Source organism: Nerophis ophidion, linkage group LG05, assembly GCF_033978795.1.
Source record: "Nerophis ophidion isolate RoL-2023_Sa linkage group LG05, RoL_Noph_v1.0, whole genome shotgun sequence".
Classification (NCBI taxonomy): Eukaryota; Metazoa; Chordata; class Actinopteri; order Syngnathiformes; family Syngnathidae; genus Nerophis; species Nerophis ophidion.
The window spans coordinates 69,063,909-69,088,409 of record NC_084615.1 but is presented as its reverse complement, the minus strand read 5'-3'; the positions used below and the strand labels follow the sequence as shown (position 1 = coordinate 69,088,409).

General features: G+C 41.4%; 1 protein-coding gene across 1 annotated transcript in view; it reads right to left on the bottom strand.

Annotated features, from left to right (window-relative positions):
- The window catches only part of stc2a (stanniocalcin 2a), a 168,730-nt gene that overhangs the window by 81,023 nt on the left and 63,206 nt on the right, over positions 1 to 24,501 (bottom strand). Inside the window, exon 2 of the mRNA XM_061901896.1 lies at positions 18,459 to 18,537. Coding sequence (XP_061757880.1) covers positions 18,459 to 18,531 — 73 coding nt within the window. The 5' untranslated portion in view covers positions 18,532 to 18,537. The remainder of the gene's footprint in view (positions 1 to 18,458; positions 18,538 to 24,501) is intronic.

Below are 24,501 nucleotides of genomic sequence, written 5' to 3'. Positions count from 1 at the left end.
CTCAATAGACAATATATGAAGGCGTACAAATCTGCCAGAAATATTGTATATTGTGTGATAAATAATGCAGGCTATAGATTGAGTAACAATTTAGGATTGTAATAATTTATTAAATATGTTGCCCAAGTTTGAAATTAGCACAAAGTCAAATCTCCTTTATCACAGAATTAATTGGTGCCGGAGTGATTGTGATCAAAACATTTACGCAAAATTGGAATTATCAATTAATCCATCCATTTTCTACCGCTTGTCCCTTTCGGGGTCGCGGTGGTGATGGAGCCTATCCCAGCTGCATTCGGGCGGAAGGCGGGTTACACCCTGGAGAAGTCGCCACCTCATCACAAGGCCAACACAGACAGACAGACAACATTCACACTCACATTCACACACTAGGGCCAATTTAGTGTTGCCAATCAACCTATCCCCAGGTGCATGTCTTTGGAAGTGGGAGGAAGCCGGAATACCTGGAGGGAACCCACGCAGTCACAGGGAGAACATGCAAACTCCACACAAAAAGACTCAGGACTTTCGTATCGTGAGGCACACCCACTAACCGTCCGTTTTGGACTGGACTCTCACGGTTGTGTTGGATCCACTATGGATTGAACTGTCACAGTATCATGCTAGACCCGCTCGACATCCATTGCTTTCGGTCCCCTAGAGGGGGGGGGGGGGGGGGGTTGCCCACATATGCAGTCCTCTCCAAGGTTTCTCATATTCATCATTGTCACCGACGTCCCACTGGGTGTGAGTTTTCCATGCCCTTATGTGGTCTCTACCGAGGATGTTGTTGTGGTTTGTGCAGCCCTTTGAGACCCTAGTGATTTAGGGCCATAAAAATAATCATTGATTGATTGATAACTCCTGTTCCATCGTGCTTACCCCAGTAAAGATCGTTTCAAATTACGCTAACTCAGTGCTAATTTACATTGGATTTGCCATTGACATGCTAAATTTTAGCATTTTTGATTTTACATGGCGATTTCAACACCTCCAAATTTGTAATCAAAACTACATCTAAGATTAAACAGTGTGAAATAAATACTGTACAATGCATACAATTAAAACACTTTAATAGAACTCAACAAAAGAAAAGACTGGACCATCCCATCCATCCATCCATTTCTACCGCTTGTTCCTTTTGGGGTCGCGGGGGGTGCTGGAGCCTATCTCAGCGGAAGGTGGGGTGCACCCTGGACAAGTCGCCATCTTGTCACAGGGCCAACACAGATATACAGACAACATTCACACTCACATTCACACACTAGGGCCAATTTAGTGTTGCCAATCAACCTATCCCCAGGTGCATGTCTCTGGAAGTGGGAGGAAGCCGGAGTACCCACGCAGTCATGGGGGAAACATGCAAACTCCACACAGAAAGATCCCGAGCCCGGGATCGAACCCAGGACACCTCAGGACCTTTGTATTGTGAGGCACATGCACTAACCCCACAAAAAAGTTAAAATAACTGAAAACATGTTTTGTATTTCAGTTTTTTTTAAATAGCCACCCTTTCCTCCCAATTACTTTTTAGCACACTCTTGTTGTTCTCTCAATAAGCTTCAAGAAGTCGTCACCTGAAATGGTTTTCACTTCAAAGGTGTCATAGTTTTGATGTCTTCAGTGACAATCTACAAGGTAAATACAGTGGGGCAAAAAAGTATTTAGTCAGCCACCGATAGTGCAAGTTCTCCCACTTAAAATGATGACAGAGGTCTGTAATTTTCATCATAGGTACACTTCAACTGTGAGAGACAGAATGTAAAAAAAAATCCAGGAATTCACATTGTAAGAATTTTAAAGAATTTATTTGTAAATTATGGTGGAAAATAAGTATTTGGTCAACCATTCAAAGCTCTCACTGATGGAAGGAGGTTTTGGCTGAAAATCTCACAATACATGGCCCCATTCATTCTTTCCTTAAAACGGATCAATCGTTCTGTCCCCTTAATAGAAAAACAGCCCAAAAGCATGATGTTTCCACCCCCATGCTTCACAGTAGGTCTGGTGTTCTTGGGATGCAACTCAGTATTCTTCTTCCTCCAAACACGACAAGTTGAGTTCATACCAAAATGGATACATGGATGATACAGCAGAGGATTGGGAGAATGTCATGTGGTCAGATGAAACCAAAATATAACTTTTTGGCATAAACTCAACTTGTCATGTTTGGAGAAAGAAGAATACTGAGTTGCATCCCAAGAACACCATACCTACTGTGAAGCATGGGGTTGGAAACATCATGCTTTGGGGCTGTTTTTCTGCTAAGGGGACAGGACGATTGATCCGTGTTAAGGAAAGAATGAATGGGGCCATGTATCGTGCGAGTTTGAGCCAAAACCTCCTTCCATCAGTGAGAGCTTTGAATGGTAGACCCAATAATTATTTTCCATTATAATTTACAAATAAATTCTTTAAAATTCCTGGATTTTTTTTCCACATTCTGTCTCTCACAGTTGAAGTGTACCTATGATGAAAATTACAGACCTCTGTCATCATTTTAAGTGGGAGAACTTGCACAATCGGTGGCTGACTAAATACTTTTTTGCCCCACTGTAATCAAGAAAATAAAGAAAATGCACCGAATGAAAAGGTTTCTCTAACACATTGACCTGAACTGTACTGTATGCAATCAGAACCATGTGCAGTACTGTATGCTTTATAAAAAAAAGTACAGTTAATTTTAACAGTGCATTGATAGATTTCCCGGGCAATGATTTGGTTAAATGTCTGTTGTTCTCTATCATGAGTTTGTTACATGGTGATGAGTACAAGAAGTACATGATCATTTTGTAAGTTTGAACTTGAGCGTACTATCAGCTTCTTAATCAAACGTAACATGGACATGTAAGTTGAACGTACGTGGTTGGATCGAGTTGGAGGTACTTGGCCTGAGGAGCTGCAGATGAAGCAGATATGCACTGCGGTGGGAAGTATGTGGTAATTATTGTGTTCACGACCGCCATCTGTCATCCCTCCACTTCTGGATATTTACTGGACCTGCATTCCTCTCGTTGCCTCCGTGGATGGGATGCGCTTTTCACTGCAATTGAGTGTGTTCTAAATACATACAGGCGATACATAAAGTAAACTAGTTTCTGTGCCCCAGGCCTCCTTGCATCAATTCGAACACACTGTCCAATTATTTCCCTCTACAGTTTACATCTTCTCCGCACATCCAATTTGTCTACTTTGAGGTATTTACATTTTCCGGGAAAGCAGATAGAACTTGGAGGCACAAATAACTCTCTGGGTTTATGTGTTGCTTGTATGATAGATTCCAAACATTCTTCCCATAGTCTCCACATAATGATGCATCAGATAATGAGTATTTAGAGTAGGGCTGACATGTTGAATGCATGTACTGTATGGATGAGATTAACTGCTATGTTAGTGCATGTTGAAGTAAATGAAGGCAAAAGTACAATTTGTTTGGGGGAAACATATTCTTGATATTTTGGTAACCAACAAATCTTGGGTATCTCCTCTAAATTAGAACAGGGCTTCCAATTGCTTAACTCACTGACTAAAAGTTGGTCCGAAAGTTGCAGCTACAACCATTAGCCATCTTCGGAAATCGCTCGGGTCAAAGTCTCACAAAAATGGAAGTGTGTTTGGAAGAAATGCATCAAAAAGTTGGTCAATGTGAAAACACAGTAGCGCAGTGGTTCTCCGACTTTTATCTTCACCTACTGCCTCAAAAAACACTTAGTTCTCCAAGTACCATAACAATGACCAGAGGATTAAAATTCAGTCGCCTAATGGGCCTAAATATTCATTAAAAACAAGGCAGAGGTTTTATTTCACAAGTATATTTAATATTTATGGCCACTGTAAAATCATACACACCGTTTGAACAGTAACACCGTTTTTAAATACAAACCCCTTTTCCATATGAGTTGGGAAATGGTGTCAGATGTAAATATAAACGGAATACAATGATTTGCAATTCCTTTTCAACCCATATTCAATTGAATGCACTACAAAAACAAGATATTTGATGTTCAAATTCATAAACTTTATTTTTCTTTTGCAAATAATTAACTTAGAATGTCATGGCTGCAACACGTGCCAAAGTAGTTGGGAAAGGACATGTTCACCACTGTGTTACATCACCTTTTCTTTTAACAACACTCAATAAACGTTTGGGAACTGAGGAAAATAATTGTTGAAGCTTTGAAAGTGGAATTCTTTGTCATTTTTGTTTTATGTAGAGCTTTAGTCGTTCAACAGTCCGGGGTCTCCGCTGTGGTATTTTATGCTTCATAATGTGCCACACATTTTCGATGGGAGACAGGTCTGGACTGCAGGCGGGCCAGGAGAGTACCCGCACTCTTTTTTCACGAAGCCACGCTGTTTTAACGCTTGTCTTGCTGAAATAAGCAGGGGCGTCCAAGATAACATTGCTTGGATGACAACATAAGTTGCTCCAAAACCTGTATGGACCATTCAGCATTAATGGTGCCTTCACAGATGTGTAAGTTACCCATGCTTTGGGCACTAATACACCCCCATACCATCACAGATGCTGGCTTTTGAACTTTGCCCATATAACACTCCGAATGGTTATTTTCCTCTTTGTTCTGGAGGACACCACGTCCTCTGTTTCCAAATATATTTTGAAATGTGGACTCGTCAGACCACAATACACCTTTCCACTTTGCATCAGTCCATCTTAGGTGAGCTTGGGCCCAGCCAAGCCGGCGGCGTTTCCGGATATTGTTGATAAATGGGTTTGGCTTGACATAGTAGAGTTTTAACTTGCACTTACAGATGTAGCGACCAACTGTAGTTACTGACAGTGGTTTTATGAAGTGTTCCTGAGCCCATGTGGTGATATCCTTTACACACTGATGTCGGTTTTTGGTGCAGTACCACCTGAGGGTTCAAAAGTCCGCAATATCATCGCTTACGTGCAGTGATTTCTCCAGATTCTCTGAACTTTTTGATGATTTTACGAACCGTAGATGGTGAAATCCCTTAATTCCTTGCAATAGCTCGTTGAGAAATGTTGTTCCCAAACTGTTCGACAATTTGCTTACAAATTGGTGACCCTCAGCCCATCCTTGTTTGTGAATTATTTAGCATTTCATGGGAGCTGCTTTTATACCCAATCATGGCACCCAACTGTTCCAAAATAGCCTGCACACCTGTGGAATGTTTCACATAAGGGTTTGATGAACATTCCTCAACTTTATCAGTATTTATTGCCACCTTTCCCAACTTCTTTGTCACGTGTTGCTGGCATCAAATTCTAAAGTTAATGATTATTTGGAAAAAAAAAAAAAGTTGATCAGTTTGGACATCAAATATGTTGTCTTTGTATCATATTCAACTGAACATGGGTTGAAAATGATTTGCAAATCATTGTATTCCATTTATATTTACATCCAACACAATTTCCCAACTAATATGGAAACAGGGTTTGCAATAAATGATGTCACTCGCGGTATACGTGCCACAGTATCGGCAAAGTTTGCCACACTGTCACGCTTCACCTGAGAACCTATATCCCGTTTGGTGAATATCTTCATGCATGACCACAAAATAATGATGGAAAGTAAGACAAGTGCTGCACTGTAATACATACAAGATGTAAATATAAGTTCATTTAACACATTACCTCCCTGCTTGGCATTCCGCATCAAGGGTTGGAATTGGGGGTTATATCACCAAAAATGATTCCCGGGCGCGGCCACCGCTGCTGCTCACTGCTCCTCTCCCCTCCCAGGGGGTGTTCAAGGGTGATGGGTCAAATGCAGGGAATAATTTCGCCACACCTAGTGTGTGGGTGATAATCATTGGTACACTAACTTTAACTTAACTTAATTTAGGCCATAGGTATGTAAACTTATGCTTTAAAATTGTTTACATCTGTGATATAGTGATACTGCAGTGTCTGGTGTATCAAAAACAGATGAAAAAGAAAAAAGATCAGCTTTTGCGATTACTTTTTCACAAAAATCATCAAATGTTGATCAGCTGGCGGATCCCTATTATATCTACAATATGTCATGTATGTGATCATGTTTTGGTTTAAGTCATGTTCTGTTTGACCTTTGGACTCTTTAAGTTCCTGGTTTTTTTCACTCCCTTTTGTTTCCATGGTTACCCATTGGTTTCACCTGTAGCTCATTTGGACACACGCACCTGTGTAATCATGTCACTGTTATTTAAGCCTGTCTTTTTCTGTTGGTCAGCCTGGTGTCATTGTGATCTTTTCTTGCTCCGTGCTGACTTAATTCATGCCTTGCCATAGTTTCGTGCTTCATGCCATGCCAAGTAAGTTTTGTTTGATTTGTGTTCATAGTCTATTTATGCGTTAGTTTTGTTCCTTAGCCCAAGTTGTGCCTCCGCTGTGAGCACTTTTTGTTTGTATCTTTTTTTAGTTAAAATTAAATCATGTTTTTACCATAAAGCCATGTCATGAGTAGTTCGTCTGCTTTCCTGGGAGAACGACCTGGCAAACTGCGACCCCCCTATCCTGACACATTACATTAAAACCTGAATTTACAAACCCCCCCATTGTACAAAATGTTCGAAATATGAATCAATCAATGTTTACTTACATAGCCTTGAATCACAAGTGTCTCAAACGGCTGCACAAGCCACAACGACCTCCTCGGTTCAGAGCCCACATAAGGTTTTACTACTTCCGTATTAAATAATACACGGTCTAGGTCCGGCCTATCTTGCCGATTGTATTGTACCATATGTCCCGGCAAGAAATCTGCGTTTAAAGGACTCTGGCTTATTAGTGATTCCCAGAACACAAAAAAAAGTCTGCGGGCTAGAGAGCGTTTTCCGTTTGGGCTCCTTTACTCTTGAATGCCCTCCCGGTAACAGTTCGAGATGCTACCTCAGTAGAATTACTTAAGTTTCACCTTAAAACTCATTTGTATACTCTAGCCTTTAAATAAACTCCCTGTTTAGACCAGTTGATCTGCAGTTTCTTTTTTTTTTCTCCTCTGTCCCCCTCTCCCTTGTGGAGGGTGTCCGGTCTGGTGGCCATGGATGAAGTACTGGATGTCCAGAGTCGGGATCCAGGAGGGACCGCTCGCCTGTGTATCGGTTGGGGACATCTCTGCGCTGCTGATCCGCCTCCGCTTGGGATGGTTTCCTGCTGGCTCCACTATGGACGGGACTCTCGCTACTGGGTTGGATCCACTTTGGACTGGACTCTCACGGTTGTGTTGGATCCACTATGGATTGAACTTTCACAGTATCATGTTAGACTCGCTCGACATCCATTGCTTATATAAACAAACATTGATTGATTGATTGATTAATTGATAAGGGCAATTAAAAACTCACAACCCAGTGGGATGTCAATGTGAATGACTATGAGAAACCTTGGAGAAGACCAGAGGAGACCGGATCGAGTGAGTCTAACAAAATATTGTGAAAGTCCAGTCCGTAGTGGATCTAACATAATAGTGAGTGTCCAGTCCATAGTGGGGCCAGCAGGAGACCATCCCAAACGGAGACAGGTCATTTACGGGTCAAATTACTAACCATAGACCAAATATAATTATGATTTGTTGTACACATTTTTTTGTTCATCTACTTATTGGGTGGCTCGCAGCACATCTAATCTGTGCCAGGCAGCACATTCATTGTGGGCAGGATGATAGATTTTACGCGCTCATTCAGTCAGCACAGCATTGTCATTAGCTACTGTGCCATTTGCTACTTTGTGTGCTTTTTACGTATTTATAGCCTTTTTACAGAATTGTTGTAGTTCTGATAGCTCAATATGTGTGACGAACTGTCACTTCTTTTCTGTGTGCTTCCTTGTTTTGCGTTTATTTCCTATCAGTGTTCTCATTATGATTTCCATTTTCAGCATGTCTCCGCTGAGCTCTGTATTCCGCTCACCTGCTGCTGATTAGGCAGCCTTGCCACACATGGTGGTAATAATCAGCAAGCTTCTATTTATACTTGTCGCGTGCTCAGTGCTTGAGGATTGATTGATGTTTTGAGAACCTTACATGCACGACTGCTTCCTTCTCTGTTTAATTTGATTAAAATCCTCTAAAATCCTCTTACCTGATCCCCGGTCTCCTGGTTCCTGCATCTTGGGGTCACAGATACTGCAGCCACGCGTTTTAGTGACCTAGCTGTTTAAGTTAAGGAAGAGCTGGTGACAGTGTGCACACTTCGATGAGGCGGCTGCTAATGAGGACAGTTTTAGTTGTTGTTGATTTGGCTTTGTTATTAAACAGACATGCACCCGGGGATAGGTTGATTGGCAACACTAAATTAGCCCTAGTGTATGAATGCGAGTGTGAATGTGGTCTGTCTATATGTGTTGGCTCTGTGATGAGGTGGCGACTTGTCCAGGGTGTACACCGCTTTCCGCCCGAATGCAGCTGAGATAGGCTCCAACACCCCCCACCCCCGCGTCCCCAAAAAGGGACAAGCGGTACAAAAAGGATGGAATTAAATAGAAAGTTGATCCATCATCCCCTTGTTATGTTTGTCTGATATACAATACTTTAAAGCACTTTATATTGCGTTTTAAGTAGTGTTGTCCTGATACCTATATGTTGGTACCGTTCCCAACATTTATTTCAATACTTTTTTTTTTTTTTCATACAAAAAATGGCGTTATTGGCTTTATTTTGACAAAAAAAGTTTACAGTATATTAAACATATACGTTTATTATTGCAATCAAATTTTGGCCCTAAATAAGATAGTGAACATACAAAACAACTTGTCTTTAGGTCAGTGGTTCTTAACCTTGTTGGAAGTACCAAACCCCACCAGTTTCATATGCGCATTAACCGAACAATACTTTAGTGAAAAATAAAATGTTTGTTTTTTTTCAAATTCAAGAAAAAGTCATGTTTTTTTTACTTATCCACAAAATGAACCGTGCATGAACATCACCTTGTTCAAAGAAGAAAACCAACACAGTGCATGAACTCACAACAAATTACACACCTTACACACATTACCATGAACTGACCAACGTGGACCCCGACTTAAACAAAATGAAAAAAATTATTCAGGTGTTACCATTTAGTGGTCAATTGTACGAATATGTACTGTACTGTGTAAACTGTACTGTTTCATATATAGTATTCTCTTCCCTTGGAATCTGCTAGTAAAAGTTTCAATCAATCAATCAAAAAACCTGAAAAACAGATGGAAAATTAGAGGGAACATTGTTTGGGGGTATCCATAATACGCTGATAGGGAGAAGTTTTTATTTACACGATAAGTCGGATGTGTCTTTACCTCCGTGGCCGAACCCCAGAGGCCGACTCACCGAACCCCTAGGGTTCGATCGAACCCAGGTTAAGAACCACTGCTTTAGGTAAGTAAGTAAGCAAACGAAGGCTCTTAATTTGGCTGCTGACATTTTCAGTAACATATTGTGTCATTTGTCATTGTATCATTTTGTCAAAATCATGAGGGACACACGATAGAAAATTGATTATTAATTTATTTATTCATTTACTGTTAATATCTGGTCATTTGTCATTGTTTTCTGTTAAAATGTAAAAAAACACTTATTCTTCTGTTGATGCTTTACATTAGTTTTGGATGATGCCACAAATTTAGGTATCCATCCATCCATTTCCTACCACTTGTCCCTTTTGGGGTCGCCAGGGGTGCTGGAGCCTATCTCAGCTGCATTCGGGCAAAAGGCGGGGTACACCCTGGACAAGTTGCCACCTCATCACAGGGCCGGGTATCGATCCAAAAAGGGAAAAAAACGATCCAAAAAAGAAATCAACGATCTTGTGATAATAAAACATTTTGATGTAATTATTGTAGTATCGACTAGATACAGCTCTTGTACTTGGTATTGTTATAGTCATTATCGGTAGACCCACCCTTTTGTTTACATTCAGGACCGCTAGCTTGCTGTTAGCTATTGCATCCTCTTATGGTGTGTAGTGAAGCGTGTATAGCTATTTCTCGTCTTGCATGGAGGATATTTGGAACAAAAACATACTTTATATACCGCCATGAAAACAAGTATTAGTGATATAGAAGTAGCTCAAACACTGCCGACTGTGGAAGGACGTTAGCCGCTAGCTAGCAAGTCATGTTTTAAATCACCTTTTGCTGAGCGGTGTTTCGGTGTAATAGCTTCACCTTTATAATTAGTTTTGGAGCCAATATGCGTCCACTCACCCTTTGTCTTCACAATGTTTCTGCTTTTAAGTGTTCCTTTGCTCGTAAAACTAGCAATATCACGACGTGACGGCGGCGACACTCTCATGCCTGTAAAGAAGAAAAAGGTACAGGTATTTTTTCAGAGTTTTTGATTAATTGATACTTTTACTAGTAGATTGCACAGTTCAGTACATATTCCGTACAATTGACCACTAAATGGTAACACCCGAATAAGTTTTTCAACTTGCTTAAGTCGGGGTCCATGTAAATCAATTCATGGTAAGGCAGTATAGTACCGTTTTTAATTCATTAGTATTGTGGTACTTTATCAGTACAGGTATACTGTCCATCCATCCATTTTCTACCGCTTATTCCCTTTTTGGGGTCGCGGAGGGCGCTGGCGCCTATCTCAGCTACAATCGGGCGGAAGGCGGGGTACACCCTGGACAAGTCGCCACCTCATCGCAGTACAGGTATACTGTACAATCCTAGTTCTAAGCGTACAAACCTTTACTAAAGTATGGGCTTTTTTTTTTTGTTTGGAACCCATGACTCGTATTTACATTGTTTCTTATGGAGACACGTGTTTCCATAAACAAACTTTTCTATTTACGAACCCTGTTCAACAATCGGTAAAGACCGTAAATCAAGGGTCCACTGCATTTGAATCAGTTGATATGTGTGTGGCACAATGACAACGGAATTACTGTTTTCATTGCTCCATTTGGAACAGATTACTTCTGCCATTAATTTTTTTTTTCCACTGGAACATTTTCAAATCAGAGATCAACTCGTCTCCCAAAACGGGTTCTGTTTAATCTTATTCAAGGTTCCATTGTTCTTTGTTGTAGCAGATGATGAATGGAAGTGATAAGTGGTGACATCAGAGTTCAATAAAACAAGCAAGTAAATCTTTGGTCGAAAGGTCTGATGCTGGAACAATAAAAATAACCCAAAATAGACTTGTAAGGAATTAATTATACTTATAATGTGGATGGAAAACATGCATGGTTGTGTTGTGGCTGCAAAGACTTTGTGGTTGAGACCCACTCAAAGTTCTTAAGGGATTTTTAGCTCTTTGGTATCATCATCATGGCTAAAGAATGGCTAGTGGGCGATTAAGGCGGTTAATACCCCTTGAACAAACGATGAATCTGTGGTGTACAAGCAGCAAGGATTGAGGAAGCCATATGAGAGAACTATGAAAGGAAAGTTTTTTTAAACCTCAATTTGTGCTTTTTAGGTTTTTAGTAGGAATTGCAAAGGAAAACACAGTCGCTCCTTGAAGGGTTTAAAGGCAGATGCCAGCAAAGACTGGTATTATTCAACCCTCGAAAATCTATACAGGGACGTAGAGTGACATTTTCTTACCTACGAAGAAAAAATTTGCACCAAGTGGGAAAGATGAGGGTCAAATAATGCCTGCAGCCAATGAGTCATGGATGTACTTTTCCATCGACTCTCTGTCAGGACGGGGCAGCTTGTATAGCCGACTGAAAGGCAGGGAAGCTCCTGAAAGCAGGTCAATGGCACAGTCATAAGTGCGGTGCGGAAGGAGATACAGTGCTTGTTGCTTGCTGAAGGCCTCTTCTAAGTCATGGTAGACACAGGGAACCTTGGACAGATCTGGGAGATCTGCGACAACTGGGAAGAGTGTGTCCTCAGCAGGGGCATCGGGCAGACCGCAGGCAGGTGGAGGGACAGAAGGAGTTCCAGCTTACTACTTTAGCTGCAGCCCAGTCAATGTGAGGATCGTGACGTCTTAACCAGGGCTGACCAAGGACTACAAGAGCATGAGGAGAAGAGATTATGTGGAATTTAATTTGTTTGAGATAATTACTGGAGACAAGGAGGTGGACAGGTTCGGATCGGTGAGTGACACGGGCAAGGAGTCAACCAGTCAGGGAATTGGAAGGTATGGGGTCAGCTTCCCACTGGGCCATATGGTCGGAGATGTTGATAGCTGCTGTAATTGCTTCGTCTAGAGAGAGCTGCTCATTCCTCAGAGCAATCTCCTTTCCAATGACCCGACTAAACCCATTCTGGAAAGCCGTGAGAAGGGCCTTGTCATTCCAACCAGACTCCAAAGCTAGAGACCGGAATTCACAGGCAAATTCTCTTACTGAGTGTCTCCCTTGACCTAGTCACAACAACTGCTGATCTGCTTGCTGCCCTCGTATGGGGTGGTCATAGACCCGCTTCAGTTCTGCAGATAATGCAGTAAAAGACTGGACCGCAGGGATCCTTGCTCATGAAGGGCATTGAAATAACTCAAAGGAGGCCCCTGTAGCAGGTTGGCTACATAAGCGATCTTGGCTGCCTTACGGCCAAAGCGAGAGGGCTGAACATCAAAAGCAAGCTGGATCTGAATTAAAAATTCACGACAGGTGCTAGGATTGCCAGAGTATTTATCAGGTGGGGGGATGTGTGGCTTTACAGCAGGGGATGCAGGTGGTTTGGATGGTGTTTAAGCTTGTTGATTGATGAGAGTGGTAAGCTCGGTGGAAACCTGTGACATCTGGTCAATACGTTTCTGTAGCAGTTGGTCATAGTTTCCCAAGCGCTGTCATTGATTGGCAAGGGCCTCCTTCACCCGGTCAAAATCTGCTGGGTCCATTAATGGGCATAGACTGTGACAGTGTGATGTTTAAGTTCATTTGCTGTGCTTTGAATTTGTAGTTTCAATTCCCCTGGATCCCAAACCGTTCCTTGATTGGCAACCGGGACACACCTGTTTCTGGTTGCCAATATATACCTGCCCTGGGCTGATCATTTTTCTTTGTACACGTTTGTTCTACATTCTTACATGACTGATTTTCTGATTCTGTGCCCTACCTAGCTGCACCAGCTCCCATACATATTGTCTGCCAAGTCACATAGTCTATGTTGCTTTACTAAAACTATTTGTTTATTTGGGTCATGTGCCCTTCTTAGCTGCACTTGCCTTTTTTATTAATCAAATATTGTTTTGTTGACCTTTTTGCATGTCTGGTGTCACGCTGCAAGCACCATTAGCCAATAGTTACACGATATTGATCAATTAAGGACACATATATGTATAGCTTGTGTGCTATTGTGTGCTTAGCTGTTGTCTAGCCACTATCTGCCAGCAACCTATGGCCTACCATATTTACCGTCTGTAAATGACTTGGCTAAAACAGAAGGAAATACCATTTGTGTGTGCTTATTGGAAGACATTCAGATTTTAACTGGCTGTCCAGTTTAGCCAACCATGCTGCAAAACTCTTGATGCCGGAGTTTGTATTGGATATTTAAACATGCAATCCGATACTTGGTTGTTTGTTTTTGTGTGCTGCTATCAGACCAATATCTGATATTAATCACAGATGAGGACACCCAAGATAATAATAAGCCAGAGTTCCCTAACAGGACAAAAAGGCTGGAATACATTACATTTGCAACCATGTTACCCATGTATATGTCTTGATGTTTTTAAAAACATTGACAAAGCAGCTAACCTGCTTTGTCAATCCTGTGGGAATTCATTTACGCTGCACTTATCCGTATGATAGGTGTTATTTAATAAAGTTGTGCAGAATGATTGATTGATTGACCCATTCACAGGACACGTTGATGGCAACTGGCCAGCTGTGACCTTCAGTAAACACAGTACAAGTCCCCTGCAGCCTGTCAGATGTTCAAAGTATTAAACAGTCCGGGTCCAAGCAGTGGCGTTGGCTGTCATGGAGTCAAAAGAGTGTGTATTTTTATAGGAAGATTCCCAAGCCACAGCATTAGCTCTTATTCCCCACAGTCCCTCATGACAAGCCAGTAGGTTTAGATGTGGGTTTTCCACACACACACACACACACACACACACACACACACACACACACACACACACACACACACGAGAGCAGATTGGTTCAAGCTAATATTTTACAGACCAGTAAAAACAGAATGATAATAAACAGCGGCTTTCGAGAGCAACTCGTGACAGATCCGTAAAGAGGCAATAGTTTCGTACTTCTCCTGATGTAGAAAGTTGAATTATCATTTGCAATTGCACTGCAGGTATTGGCTCTATGAGAAAGAGTGCTTTTATAAAAGCTGGCAGTTGAGTATGGAGAGTCAGTGATGACTTTATTGACATCTTAGCTTTTCCTTGAAAGTCATGGCAATAAACATAATTTACAAGCCAAAACCCATACTGGTTACAATCACAATATCATAAATTTTAACTGTAACCATCCTGCAAAAATATAGCAGTTCTACGAAATGCTGCGTCATGTTGCCTGGATATGCAATTTCCAGAATATCGACTTCTTCGAAATGTAGGAGGTTGAATCCGGGAATGCATGTGACATTTAAAGAATCGTAAATAGTGAGAATTTAAATCAGGTTGACACTTCTGGGACAACAATGGGGTGCACAGTAATAGACAATAACATGAGGAAGTGCACTTCTGGTTGTTCTGAGAAGATATGTGATTCCCAGAGCCCCCCCAAAAATCTGCAGGCTATAGAGCGTTTTCTATTCGGGCTCCAGTAGTATGGGGGTAGGCATAGGTCCGGCCATGGATGAAGTGCTGGCAGTCCAGAGTGGACAGCCAGGGGTGGACTGCTCGCCTGTGCATCGGCTGGGGCCATCTCTGCGCTGCTGACCTCTCCCCGCCCAGGATGGTCTCCTGCTGGCCCCACTATGGACTGGACTCTCACTATTATATTAGATCCGTAAGTAAGAACACAAATTTGTTGCAGGAAGTACAAAGATTGTTGCTATGGAACGGAAATAAATGCACCAAGGAAATAAGTTTAAAGTTAATAATAAAATTAATAATACAATTATTAAAATATCTTAAATAGTGTACATGTATTGTTTGTTATGACATTACATAAATACTTGCAGCATGTATATAAAACATTAATGGAGGGTTTTCAAGTTGTTTTAGAGGGCTTGATGGCTACAATTTTGACTCCCATTAGCTACATCTTGCAAGTGTTTTTTATTTTCTTCAGAATCATAAAAAAAAAAAAGACATGTATGTTCTTATCTGTCATAATGATTGTGTTCGGCATTCTCCCCCTCGACTTCAGTCTGTCACTGCACGCCTTCATCCAAGATGCACGCTCTGACTGGAGCAACGCATAAATGTGGGCGTTCTGTGTCGAATCAGGCCTTCTGCTTACCCTCCCATCGACTTTAGCACTTTTGTCTCACTGACGCGGGCTGGATGGGGGAATGCAGTTGAAGTAGACTTGGCCTGGAGGTGGGTTAAGGCACGTAATTTAAGACCGCCCACAAAACACTGCATTTTAAAGACACCGTCAGAAAGCGGCTTGGAGATGTACAGCAAAATCTATGCAACATTTTGACCAAAGAACCACCATAAATGCTACAAGAAACAAGAGGAGTATAACATTTCTTAAACTTTTGAATGGTGTAAAGTTAAAAGTTAAGGTACCACTGATAGTCACACACACACACTAGGTGTGGTGAAATTACCCTCTGCATTTGACCCATCCCCTTGATGCACCTCTTCTGGGAGGTGAGGGGAGTAGTGAGCAGCAGCGGTGGCTGCGCTCGGGAATCATTTTGGTGATTCAACCCCTAATTCCAACTCTTGATGCTGAGTGCCAAGCAGGGAGGTAATGGGTCTCATTTTTATAGTGTTTGGTATGACTCGGCCGGGGTTTGAACTTACGACCTACCAATGTGTGGGCAAACACTGTAACCGCAAACATTTTTAATTCAATGTTTTGCCCTAATGTGTCAAACTTCAATTTAAAACAAAATTGCAAACATGTAATGTTTTTGGGGGGGGGTTTCACACATTTCACACGTGGATGCAGTGCTGCACGTCACCACTGGACTCGAGAGCAGTGGTTCTCAACCTTTTTTCAGTGATGTACCACCTGTGAAACATTTTTTAATTCAAGTACCCCCTAATCAGAGCAGAGCCTTTTTGGTTGAAAAAAAGAGATAAAGAAGTGAAATACAGCACTATGTCATCAGTTTCTGATATATTAAATTGTACAATAGTGCAAAAATATTGCTCATTTGTAGTGGTCTTTCTTGGACTATTTGGGAAAAAGAGATATAAAAATAACTAAAAACGTGTTGAAAAATAAACAAGTGATTCAATTATAAATGAGGATTTCTACACATAGAAGTAATCATCAACTTAAAGTGCCCTCTTTGGGGATTGTAATAGAGATCCATCTGGATTCATGAACTTAATTCTAAACATTTCTTCACACAAAAATACATCTTTAACATCAATATTTATGGAACATGTCCACAAAAAATCTAGCTGTCAACTTAGGGTGTGGGAAAAAATCGATTCGAATACAAATTGCGTTGTGCGATTCAGAATCGATTGTCTTTTTCTTTTTTTAAATCGTTGTCGTTTTTCATTTATTTATTTACTTTATTAATTTTTTTTTTTAATCAATCCAACAAACCAATACACAGCATTACCATACACAATGCAATCCAATTCCAAAACATAAACTGACCCAGCAACACTCAGAACTGCAAGCAGAGCAAGTGAGGAGACACAAGCACGACACAGAACAAACCAAAAGTAGTGAAACAAAATGAATATTATCAACAACAGTATCAATATTAGTTATAATTTCAGCATAGCAGTGATTAAAAATCCCTCATTGACATTATCATTAGACATTTATAAAAATTAAAAAAAAGAACAATAGTGTCACAGTGGCTTACACTTGCATCGCATCTCATAAGCTTGACAACACACTGTGTCCAATGTTTTCACAAAGATAAAATAACTCATATTTTTGGTTTGTTTAATAGTTAAAACAAATTTACACTATTGCAATCAGTTGATAAAAGATTGTCTTTTACAATTATAAAAGCTTTTTAAAAAAAGAATCTACTACTCTGCAAGCATGTCAGCAGACTGGGGTAGATCCTGCTGAAATCCTATGTATTGAATGAATACAAAATCGTTTTGAATCGGAAAAATATCCTTTTTGAATCGAGAATCGCATTGAATTGAAAAAAATCTATATATAATCAAATTGCGACCCCAAGAATCGATATTGAATCGAATCGTGGGACACCCAAAGATTTAAAGCCTTACTGTAAACACTGAATATTGCATTGTTGCATTTCTTTTCACAGTTTATGAACTTACATTCATATTTTGTTGAAGTATTATTCAATAAACATATTTATAAAGGATTTTTGAATTGTTGCTGTTTTTAAAACCCTCAGGTGTACATGTACCCCCATTTGAGAACCACTGCTCTAGGGCAGTGGACACGCATTCTCTGGACTGATGAATCACACTTTTCCATCTGGCAATCTGATGGACGAGTCTGGGTTTGGAGATTGCAAGGAGAACGGTACATTTCGGGCTGCACTGTGCCGAGTGGGAAATTTGGTGGAGGAGGATTTATGGTGTGGGGTTGTTTGTCAGGAGTTGGGCTTGGCCTCTTAGTTCCAGTGAAAGGAACTTTGAATGCTCCTGGATACCATAACATTTTTGGACAATTCCATGAGATGGCACTTCAAGTTCATATGCGAGTAAAGGCGGGTGGCCAAATACTTTTGGCAATATAGTGTCTTTCATGTGAAAATGTTGGTCAAAAATCAAACATGTTAACGGAACTACCACTTCATGCTTTAGTTCGTATCATCTTTCGCAGCTCACCTGCCTTCCTGGCACACTTGACTGTAAAAAAAATCATATTTTCATGTGCTTTTGCAAATGTTTGATCAAGTGTATGGTGCTGAAAGGTCCAAAGCTGCTGCTGCCTTTTAGGACACTCGCATGACACATATTGTTTTACCTTTTTCGCTCCCTCTCCACCCTGCACGTAAAGTCCACTCTCTGCTATGACAACGGTCACAGTGACCCACATGCTAGCAACCGTGCTACATTACAGCCATTACGTCATTGTTTACTGCATGTCGCACAAACTTGCATTGAGCTTTTACGTTATATATGGATCAGACTGGAGTTTTGTGTTTGTTTTTTTTCTCTGATGTTCTATTCTGTTAACTTGGCCAGCTCCTCTATGGATATGGTGAGTAACTTGACAACTTTCTCATCATTTCTCACTCTAAATGAAAGTACGTTTCATATGTCTCCATGGATACTGTCTGATGGATGACTGAGAACTCTAACCATCTGCCCTATGGGTGACTCCAAATAGTTGGACAGTGTCGTCTGTACACAGCATACCCCAGTGCCACACATCTTGTACTAATTTGCGTACTCCCTTACGCCAACTTGACGTGTAGGTATCTCAGCCTATCGCAGTGGTAATTCACTCCTTTCCCTCCATGCCAAGTCAGTTGTTGGCCTTTCTGCCAGGTTATTTTTACTCACAGCTCTGGGTCATTGAAATGGTCTTCATGAGGATTGCCAGCTCCAAAAAAGAAAACCTGGGCCCTGAACTCATCTGACACTGAAACACACAAAAGCATGGTTGTTAGTTGTTTTATGCAGTGCAAGCAAGACTGCGATTATTGTGTATTTCTAAAAAAAAATGAGTGTGTTTAAGTGCACTAGGTTTAAAATGGTTTGATGCAAGAGAAAACTGGACCACATTAATGTCTTGGCAAATGACAGCCCAAATAAAAACAGACTTGATTCAATCTTTGAGTGTTTCTACTCTACACAAATCCCAGGATAAACAAAGCATCAATAACGAGCCGTGCGGAAGTAGAGGTGAGCGCACACCATGACGGATATCCATGCGTTGCGTTTTGATGACAAGTGTTCACTGACGGGCAGGAAATGAACTCATCACACTGTCCTCTGCGCGCTGGCTCATCTTCGAGTTTCTCAGGGCCAAAGGGAACATGGAGTGCATCCCAGATAAACATAATGGAGTTAATTGATCAACTGAAGTTCAGACGGGGGACAGGCCTTGTGTACACTCAATCCTCTTCCGTTTGTTAACTCACTGAGTTCCAAGATTACTTGGCTCCATTCATGGTGTCACACCTGAAACTGAGCTCTCAGGTCACTTCCCCTTTATCCCGATGGCTGTCTTTGTCTCTCTTTGTTCAACCTGCTGGACATTAAAAGAGGACAGAAAGTTGGCTCCAGATGACGCATGTCTCCTAAAGTTTTTAAGCGGATGTTACAGCGACTCTTCAGGAGACTACGGTTCATGTTTAAACCTTCTTCTGTTACAGTGGAGCTGCTCAAACCCCTGCAAGACCTCAGTTTGGCGACCGTCAAAGATGAAACGTTTGTTTTTAGGGATCAAGCAGCAAAGTCTGCGAGAGTCCTATTGTAATTGCTCCATTGATTACATTTGTCACCAGCCGCAAGATCAGCCCAATCTAAGTCTGGGAGTAGATCAAACCAATCTACAGTACGTCTATGAGCATGAACTGATGCAGCCTACTCGAATGAAAGGGACACACCAAACAGTCCAGTTGCGATCGATTGAATGCCCTGATATTAGTTACTGCCATTGTGTCCTTGAGCAAGACACTTTACCCACCTGCTCTCAGTGCCACCCACACTGGTTTAAATGTAGCCTAAAGATGTAGATAATGTGTTTCACGCTGTGCGATTCAAGAACTCCTTCATTCCGCACTCCATCCAGCTGTATAATCACTTGCCCTACAGCAATAGATGATATCTGTTTATTACCTGACTGCTTCTATATTAGCTACCTCTCTTTGTTTATAATGTATATTTTCTGCTTGATCTACTCTTTATTTTATGCTGCCCTTTTTTTTGCTGCAGCTGTTACATATACAGTAATATTGTACATGGTAGTTGGGGTTTGTTATATATTGTATATATTATAAACATTTATCATATAATAATATATCTTATTTTATATACTGTATATATGATATGTAAATATTACATATATGTTTTATTTTATATTGCTACTAAGATACCTTTTCAGTCTACTTTATACCTTTTGTTTTAACCCTCTTTTTGTGCCCTTGTATGCATTATCCTTTCCATCATTTGTAACTGAGCTACTTTGTGTAACAATTTCCCTTTTAGATCATTAACGTTTCTTTATGTCTAAGTCTAAATCTAAAGCGCTTTGAGACCCTAAAGAAAAAAGTGCTAAATAAATATAATCACTACACTTAACTTGATCACTGACCATGTAACAACCAAACCAACCACCCGCAGATTAAGGTACTGTGAATAAACAAACATACGAGGTCAATCAATCAATCAATCAATGTTTACTTATATAGCGCTAAATCACTAGTGTCTCAAAGGGCTGCACAAACCACCACGACATCCTCGGTAGGCCCACACAAGGGCAAGGAAAACTCACACCCAGTGGGACACCGGCGACAATAATGACCCAGTGGGACGCCGGCGACAATGATGACCACGAGAACCCTAGAGAGGAGGAAAGCAATGGATGTCGAGCGGGTCTAACATGATACTGTGAAAGTTCAATCCACAATGGATCCAACACAGTCGCGAGAGTCCAGTCCAAAGCGGATCCAACACAGCAGCGAGAGTCCCGTTCACAGCGGAGCCAGCAGGAAACCATCCCAAGCGGAGGCGGATCAGCATGGCAGAGATGTCCCCAGCCGATACAAAATAAATTGCGTGATTAACCTGTATCTGTTAGAGATGCGTGGTTTCCGGTCTCATGCACGGAGTCCGCGGATAGACCGCGGGTCGGGTGGGTGACATTACGAAAAAATAGATTTTAAATAGATTCGGGCGGGTGGCGGTTGAACCATTTGTAAATATTTGATGTACATGGGTCAGGGATCGGTAACCTTTACCGTTCAAAGAGCCAATTTGGACCCGTGTCATAAAGCGAAGAAGACAATAAGACGTAAACATTCTCAAGAATGTCTGCCGGCAGTCACCCAGTTAATAAGTATTAGGGCGTGCTATGAAGCCTTTGCCTTTGATGCCTTCTACATGTACAATCTACTTGCCAGTCCAGTAATATGTTGTGTGTAGCTTCCGCAGACACACGCACACGACTGCAAGGCATACTGGGTGACACAGAGTACACTAATGGTTGCGATATAAACAATTTTAACACTCTTACTAATATGCGCCACGCTGTGAAGCCACACCACACAAGAATGAGAAACACATTTCGGGACAACATCCTCACAGTAACACAACATAAACCCAGAATCCTTTGCATCCATGACACTTCCTGACTATATTATACACCCCGCTAGCAGCAAACTCCGCCACCCCCCCACCTCCCCATGCGTCGGTAAGGTGGGCGGGGTTGGAGGCGCGGGGGTGTAAAATATATTCAGGAAGTGTCATGAATGCAAAGGATTCTTGGTATTTGTTGTGTTGCGTTTATGTTGTGTTACTGTGAGGATGTTCTCCTGAAATGTGTTTGTCATTCTTGTTTGGTGTGGCTTCACAGTGTGGCGCATATTAGTAAGAATGTTAAAATTGTTTACATCACAACCATCAGTGTACTCTGTATCACCCAGTATGCCTTTCAATCTTGTACGTGTGTTTGAAGAAGCTGCATACAACATGTTGCTGGACTGGCAAACGGTTCGTACATGATGTAGAAGGCGTCAAAGGCAATGGCTTCACAGCACGCCCTTATTCTCGTTACCTGGATGAGCACCATCGGATTTTCGCGAGAACGTTAGCGGCTCCCAATGCCTTCTTTACTTCGTGACACGGGTCAAAGTAGCTCTTTTAGTGGTAAAGGTCGCCGACTCCAGATATATAACAACGGGCGGTTGCGGATCTGATAAAATGTTGGTTCGGGTGGATGACGACTTTAGTGATCCGGTTGCAGATGATATAATTGCCTGTCCGCGCATCTATTGGTATTTACACATTACTCATGCGATAAATTACAGCCCGCAGGCCAAGTGCGGTCCGCCAGGGTTCTTTGGTGTGGCTTAGATTAGCCCACGGTGTGTTGTGATGAAATTTAGCTTCATTTTAGAGTGTTCTTGCTGCTCTTTTGTGGGTGAATTTAGAAACAATGACCAGTGATTATGAGTTTAATTTGACAGGGGCTTAAGCACATCATCAACTTATATGACCCAATCCGAAAACCTTTCTCCACTCATGGTGTAAATTACTTATAAACAACAAAGTTAACAAATGGACGCATAAAATACACCTTCTGTTCATTGAAATTCGTGGGCATTTTAAAACAGGTTGAGCGCTATATATAATTTAACTACAAATATATGATAATATTCCACCCGATTGTAGCTGAGATAGGCACCAGCGCCCCCCGCGACCCTAAAGGGAATAAGCGGTAGAAATGGATGGATGTATATATAATAACAAAAATTAATGGATTTAATTTTATATTGCGCGTTTCTATTATTAGATACTCAAAGCGCTCACAGAGAAGTGTGAACCCATTATTCACTCACATATGATGGTGGTAAGCTACATCTGTAGCCACAGCTGCCCTGGGGTAGACTGACGGAAGCAAGGCTGCCAGTTTGCGCCTACGGCCCCTCAGACCACCACCTATCATTCATTCACCAGTGTGAGCGGCACCGGGGTAAAGGGTGAAGTGTCCTGCCCAAAGACACAAGGGCAGCGATTTGGATGTCAAGAGGCAGGGAGCGAACCTGCAACCCTCAGGTTTCTGGCACGTCCACTCTACCCACTACACCATACCGCCCCATAAATATATATATATATATATATATATTAATTCACCTTAGTGTATGTTGGGTGATATTCAAAACAATCTCCACATTTCCCCATGTTTGTTGATTTTGGGTGGGTTGTTAAAGTTGGTTATAGCTTGCGTTAATCAATGCGTACTGAAGTTATTTTGGTACAAATGATTGTTGTTGTGGGGGCAGCGTGGCGCAGTTGGGAGAGTGGCCGTGCACAACCCGAGGGTCCCTGGTTCAATCCCCACCTAGTACCAACCTCGTCACGTCCGTTGTGTCCTTGAGCAAGACACTTCACCCTTGCTCCTGATGGGTGCTGGTTAACGCCTTGCATGGCAGCTCCCTCCATCAGTGTGTGTGAATGGGTGAATGTGGAAGTAGTGTCAAAGCGCTTTGAGTACCTTGAAGGTAGAAAAGCGCTATACAACCCATTTACCATTTGTTAGTAGTTCAAAACCAGAGACGACAGAAAATAGGCAGGGAGCAAAACCTGTAAAAGATATCCTCAAAAAGCCGACCAATCAAATCTCTGCGGACTGCGTCGCTGCTGACGCAAAACGCAACTTTTTTTGGAGGTGCACCTAAAAGTCAAGGTAGAAGCCAGCCGGCGTCAGTCCGCAAGCTATGTGACGCGTGAGCATATTTCAGCCTTAACCAGTTATGAACAGGAAATTAGCAAACGATATAAGAGTCTACAGAGGAAATTTTTAAAAAATCTACACAGAGGACCTACTTTGTGAGCACACGCGTCTGAAATGACACAATAGGTCACAGCAGGGGTTTCCACACTTTTTGTAGTCACATGAATTGATTTACGTGGACCCCGACTTAAACAAATTGAAAAACTTAGTGGTCAATTGTACGGAATATGTACTGTACTGTGCAATCTACTAATAAAAGTTTCAATCAATCAAAACAGCCGTTGTGTCCTTAGGAAAAACACTTTCCCCTTGCTCTTTTTTGTTGTTGTTTTTTGTCCTGTCCAGTTTCTCAGGCAAATCATCTAGTTGATGATGCAGATTTACTTTACAAAAGAGAAGTGTAGGATACTTTTCTTGTTGCCTTATTTGTATTTGACTTTATTAAATCTATTCATATTATCATTTGGTGCAGCCGGGCCGGAGCAGGAGGGGATATGATAAGTACAAATATGATGGTAAAAGTGATAGCAAAGAAGTAGTTATTGAGATAAATAATAAAAACAGAATTGACAAGAAGCATTATTACACTACAAATGGAGCATTACAAATACCAATAGAAATAGCGCTATTGATAATGAACAATACCAATAATTTACCTCTAAATAAATAAATAAATAAATACATATAAAAGACATACAGTATAAATGTTACACCATAGGAGTTCAAGAAGGTGAGCCACGTAAATAAGACCGTCCACAAAACGGTGCATCCATGTTATGTAGACCACAAGGAAGTGTTTTCAATTTAGAAAAAACTAAAAAATTATATGACTCCTTCAATGCGCCCTATAATCCGGTGCGCCTTATATATGAAAAACAGTTTGAAAATAGACCATTCATCGGCAGTGCGCCTTAAAATCCGGTGCGCCTTATGGTCCGGAAAATACGGTATTCTGCAAAATGTATAAGAAAATCGTTCTCCCCGTGAATGCGTGGGTTCCCTCCGGGTACTCCGGCTTCCTCCCACTTCCAAAGACATGCACCTGGGGATAGGTTGATTGGCAACACTAAATTGGCCCTAGTGTGTGAATGTGAGTGTGAATGTTGTCTGTCTATCTGTGTTGGCCCTGCGATGAGGTGGCGACTT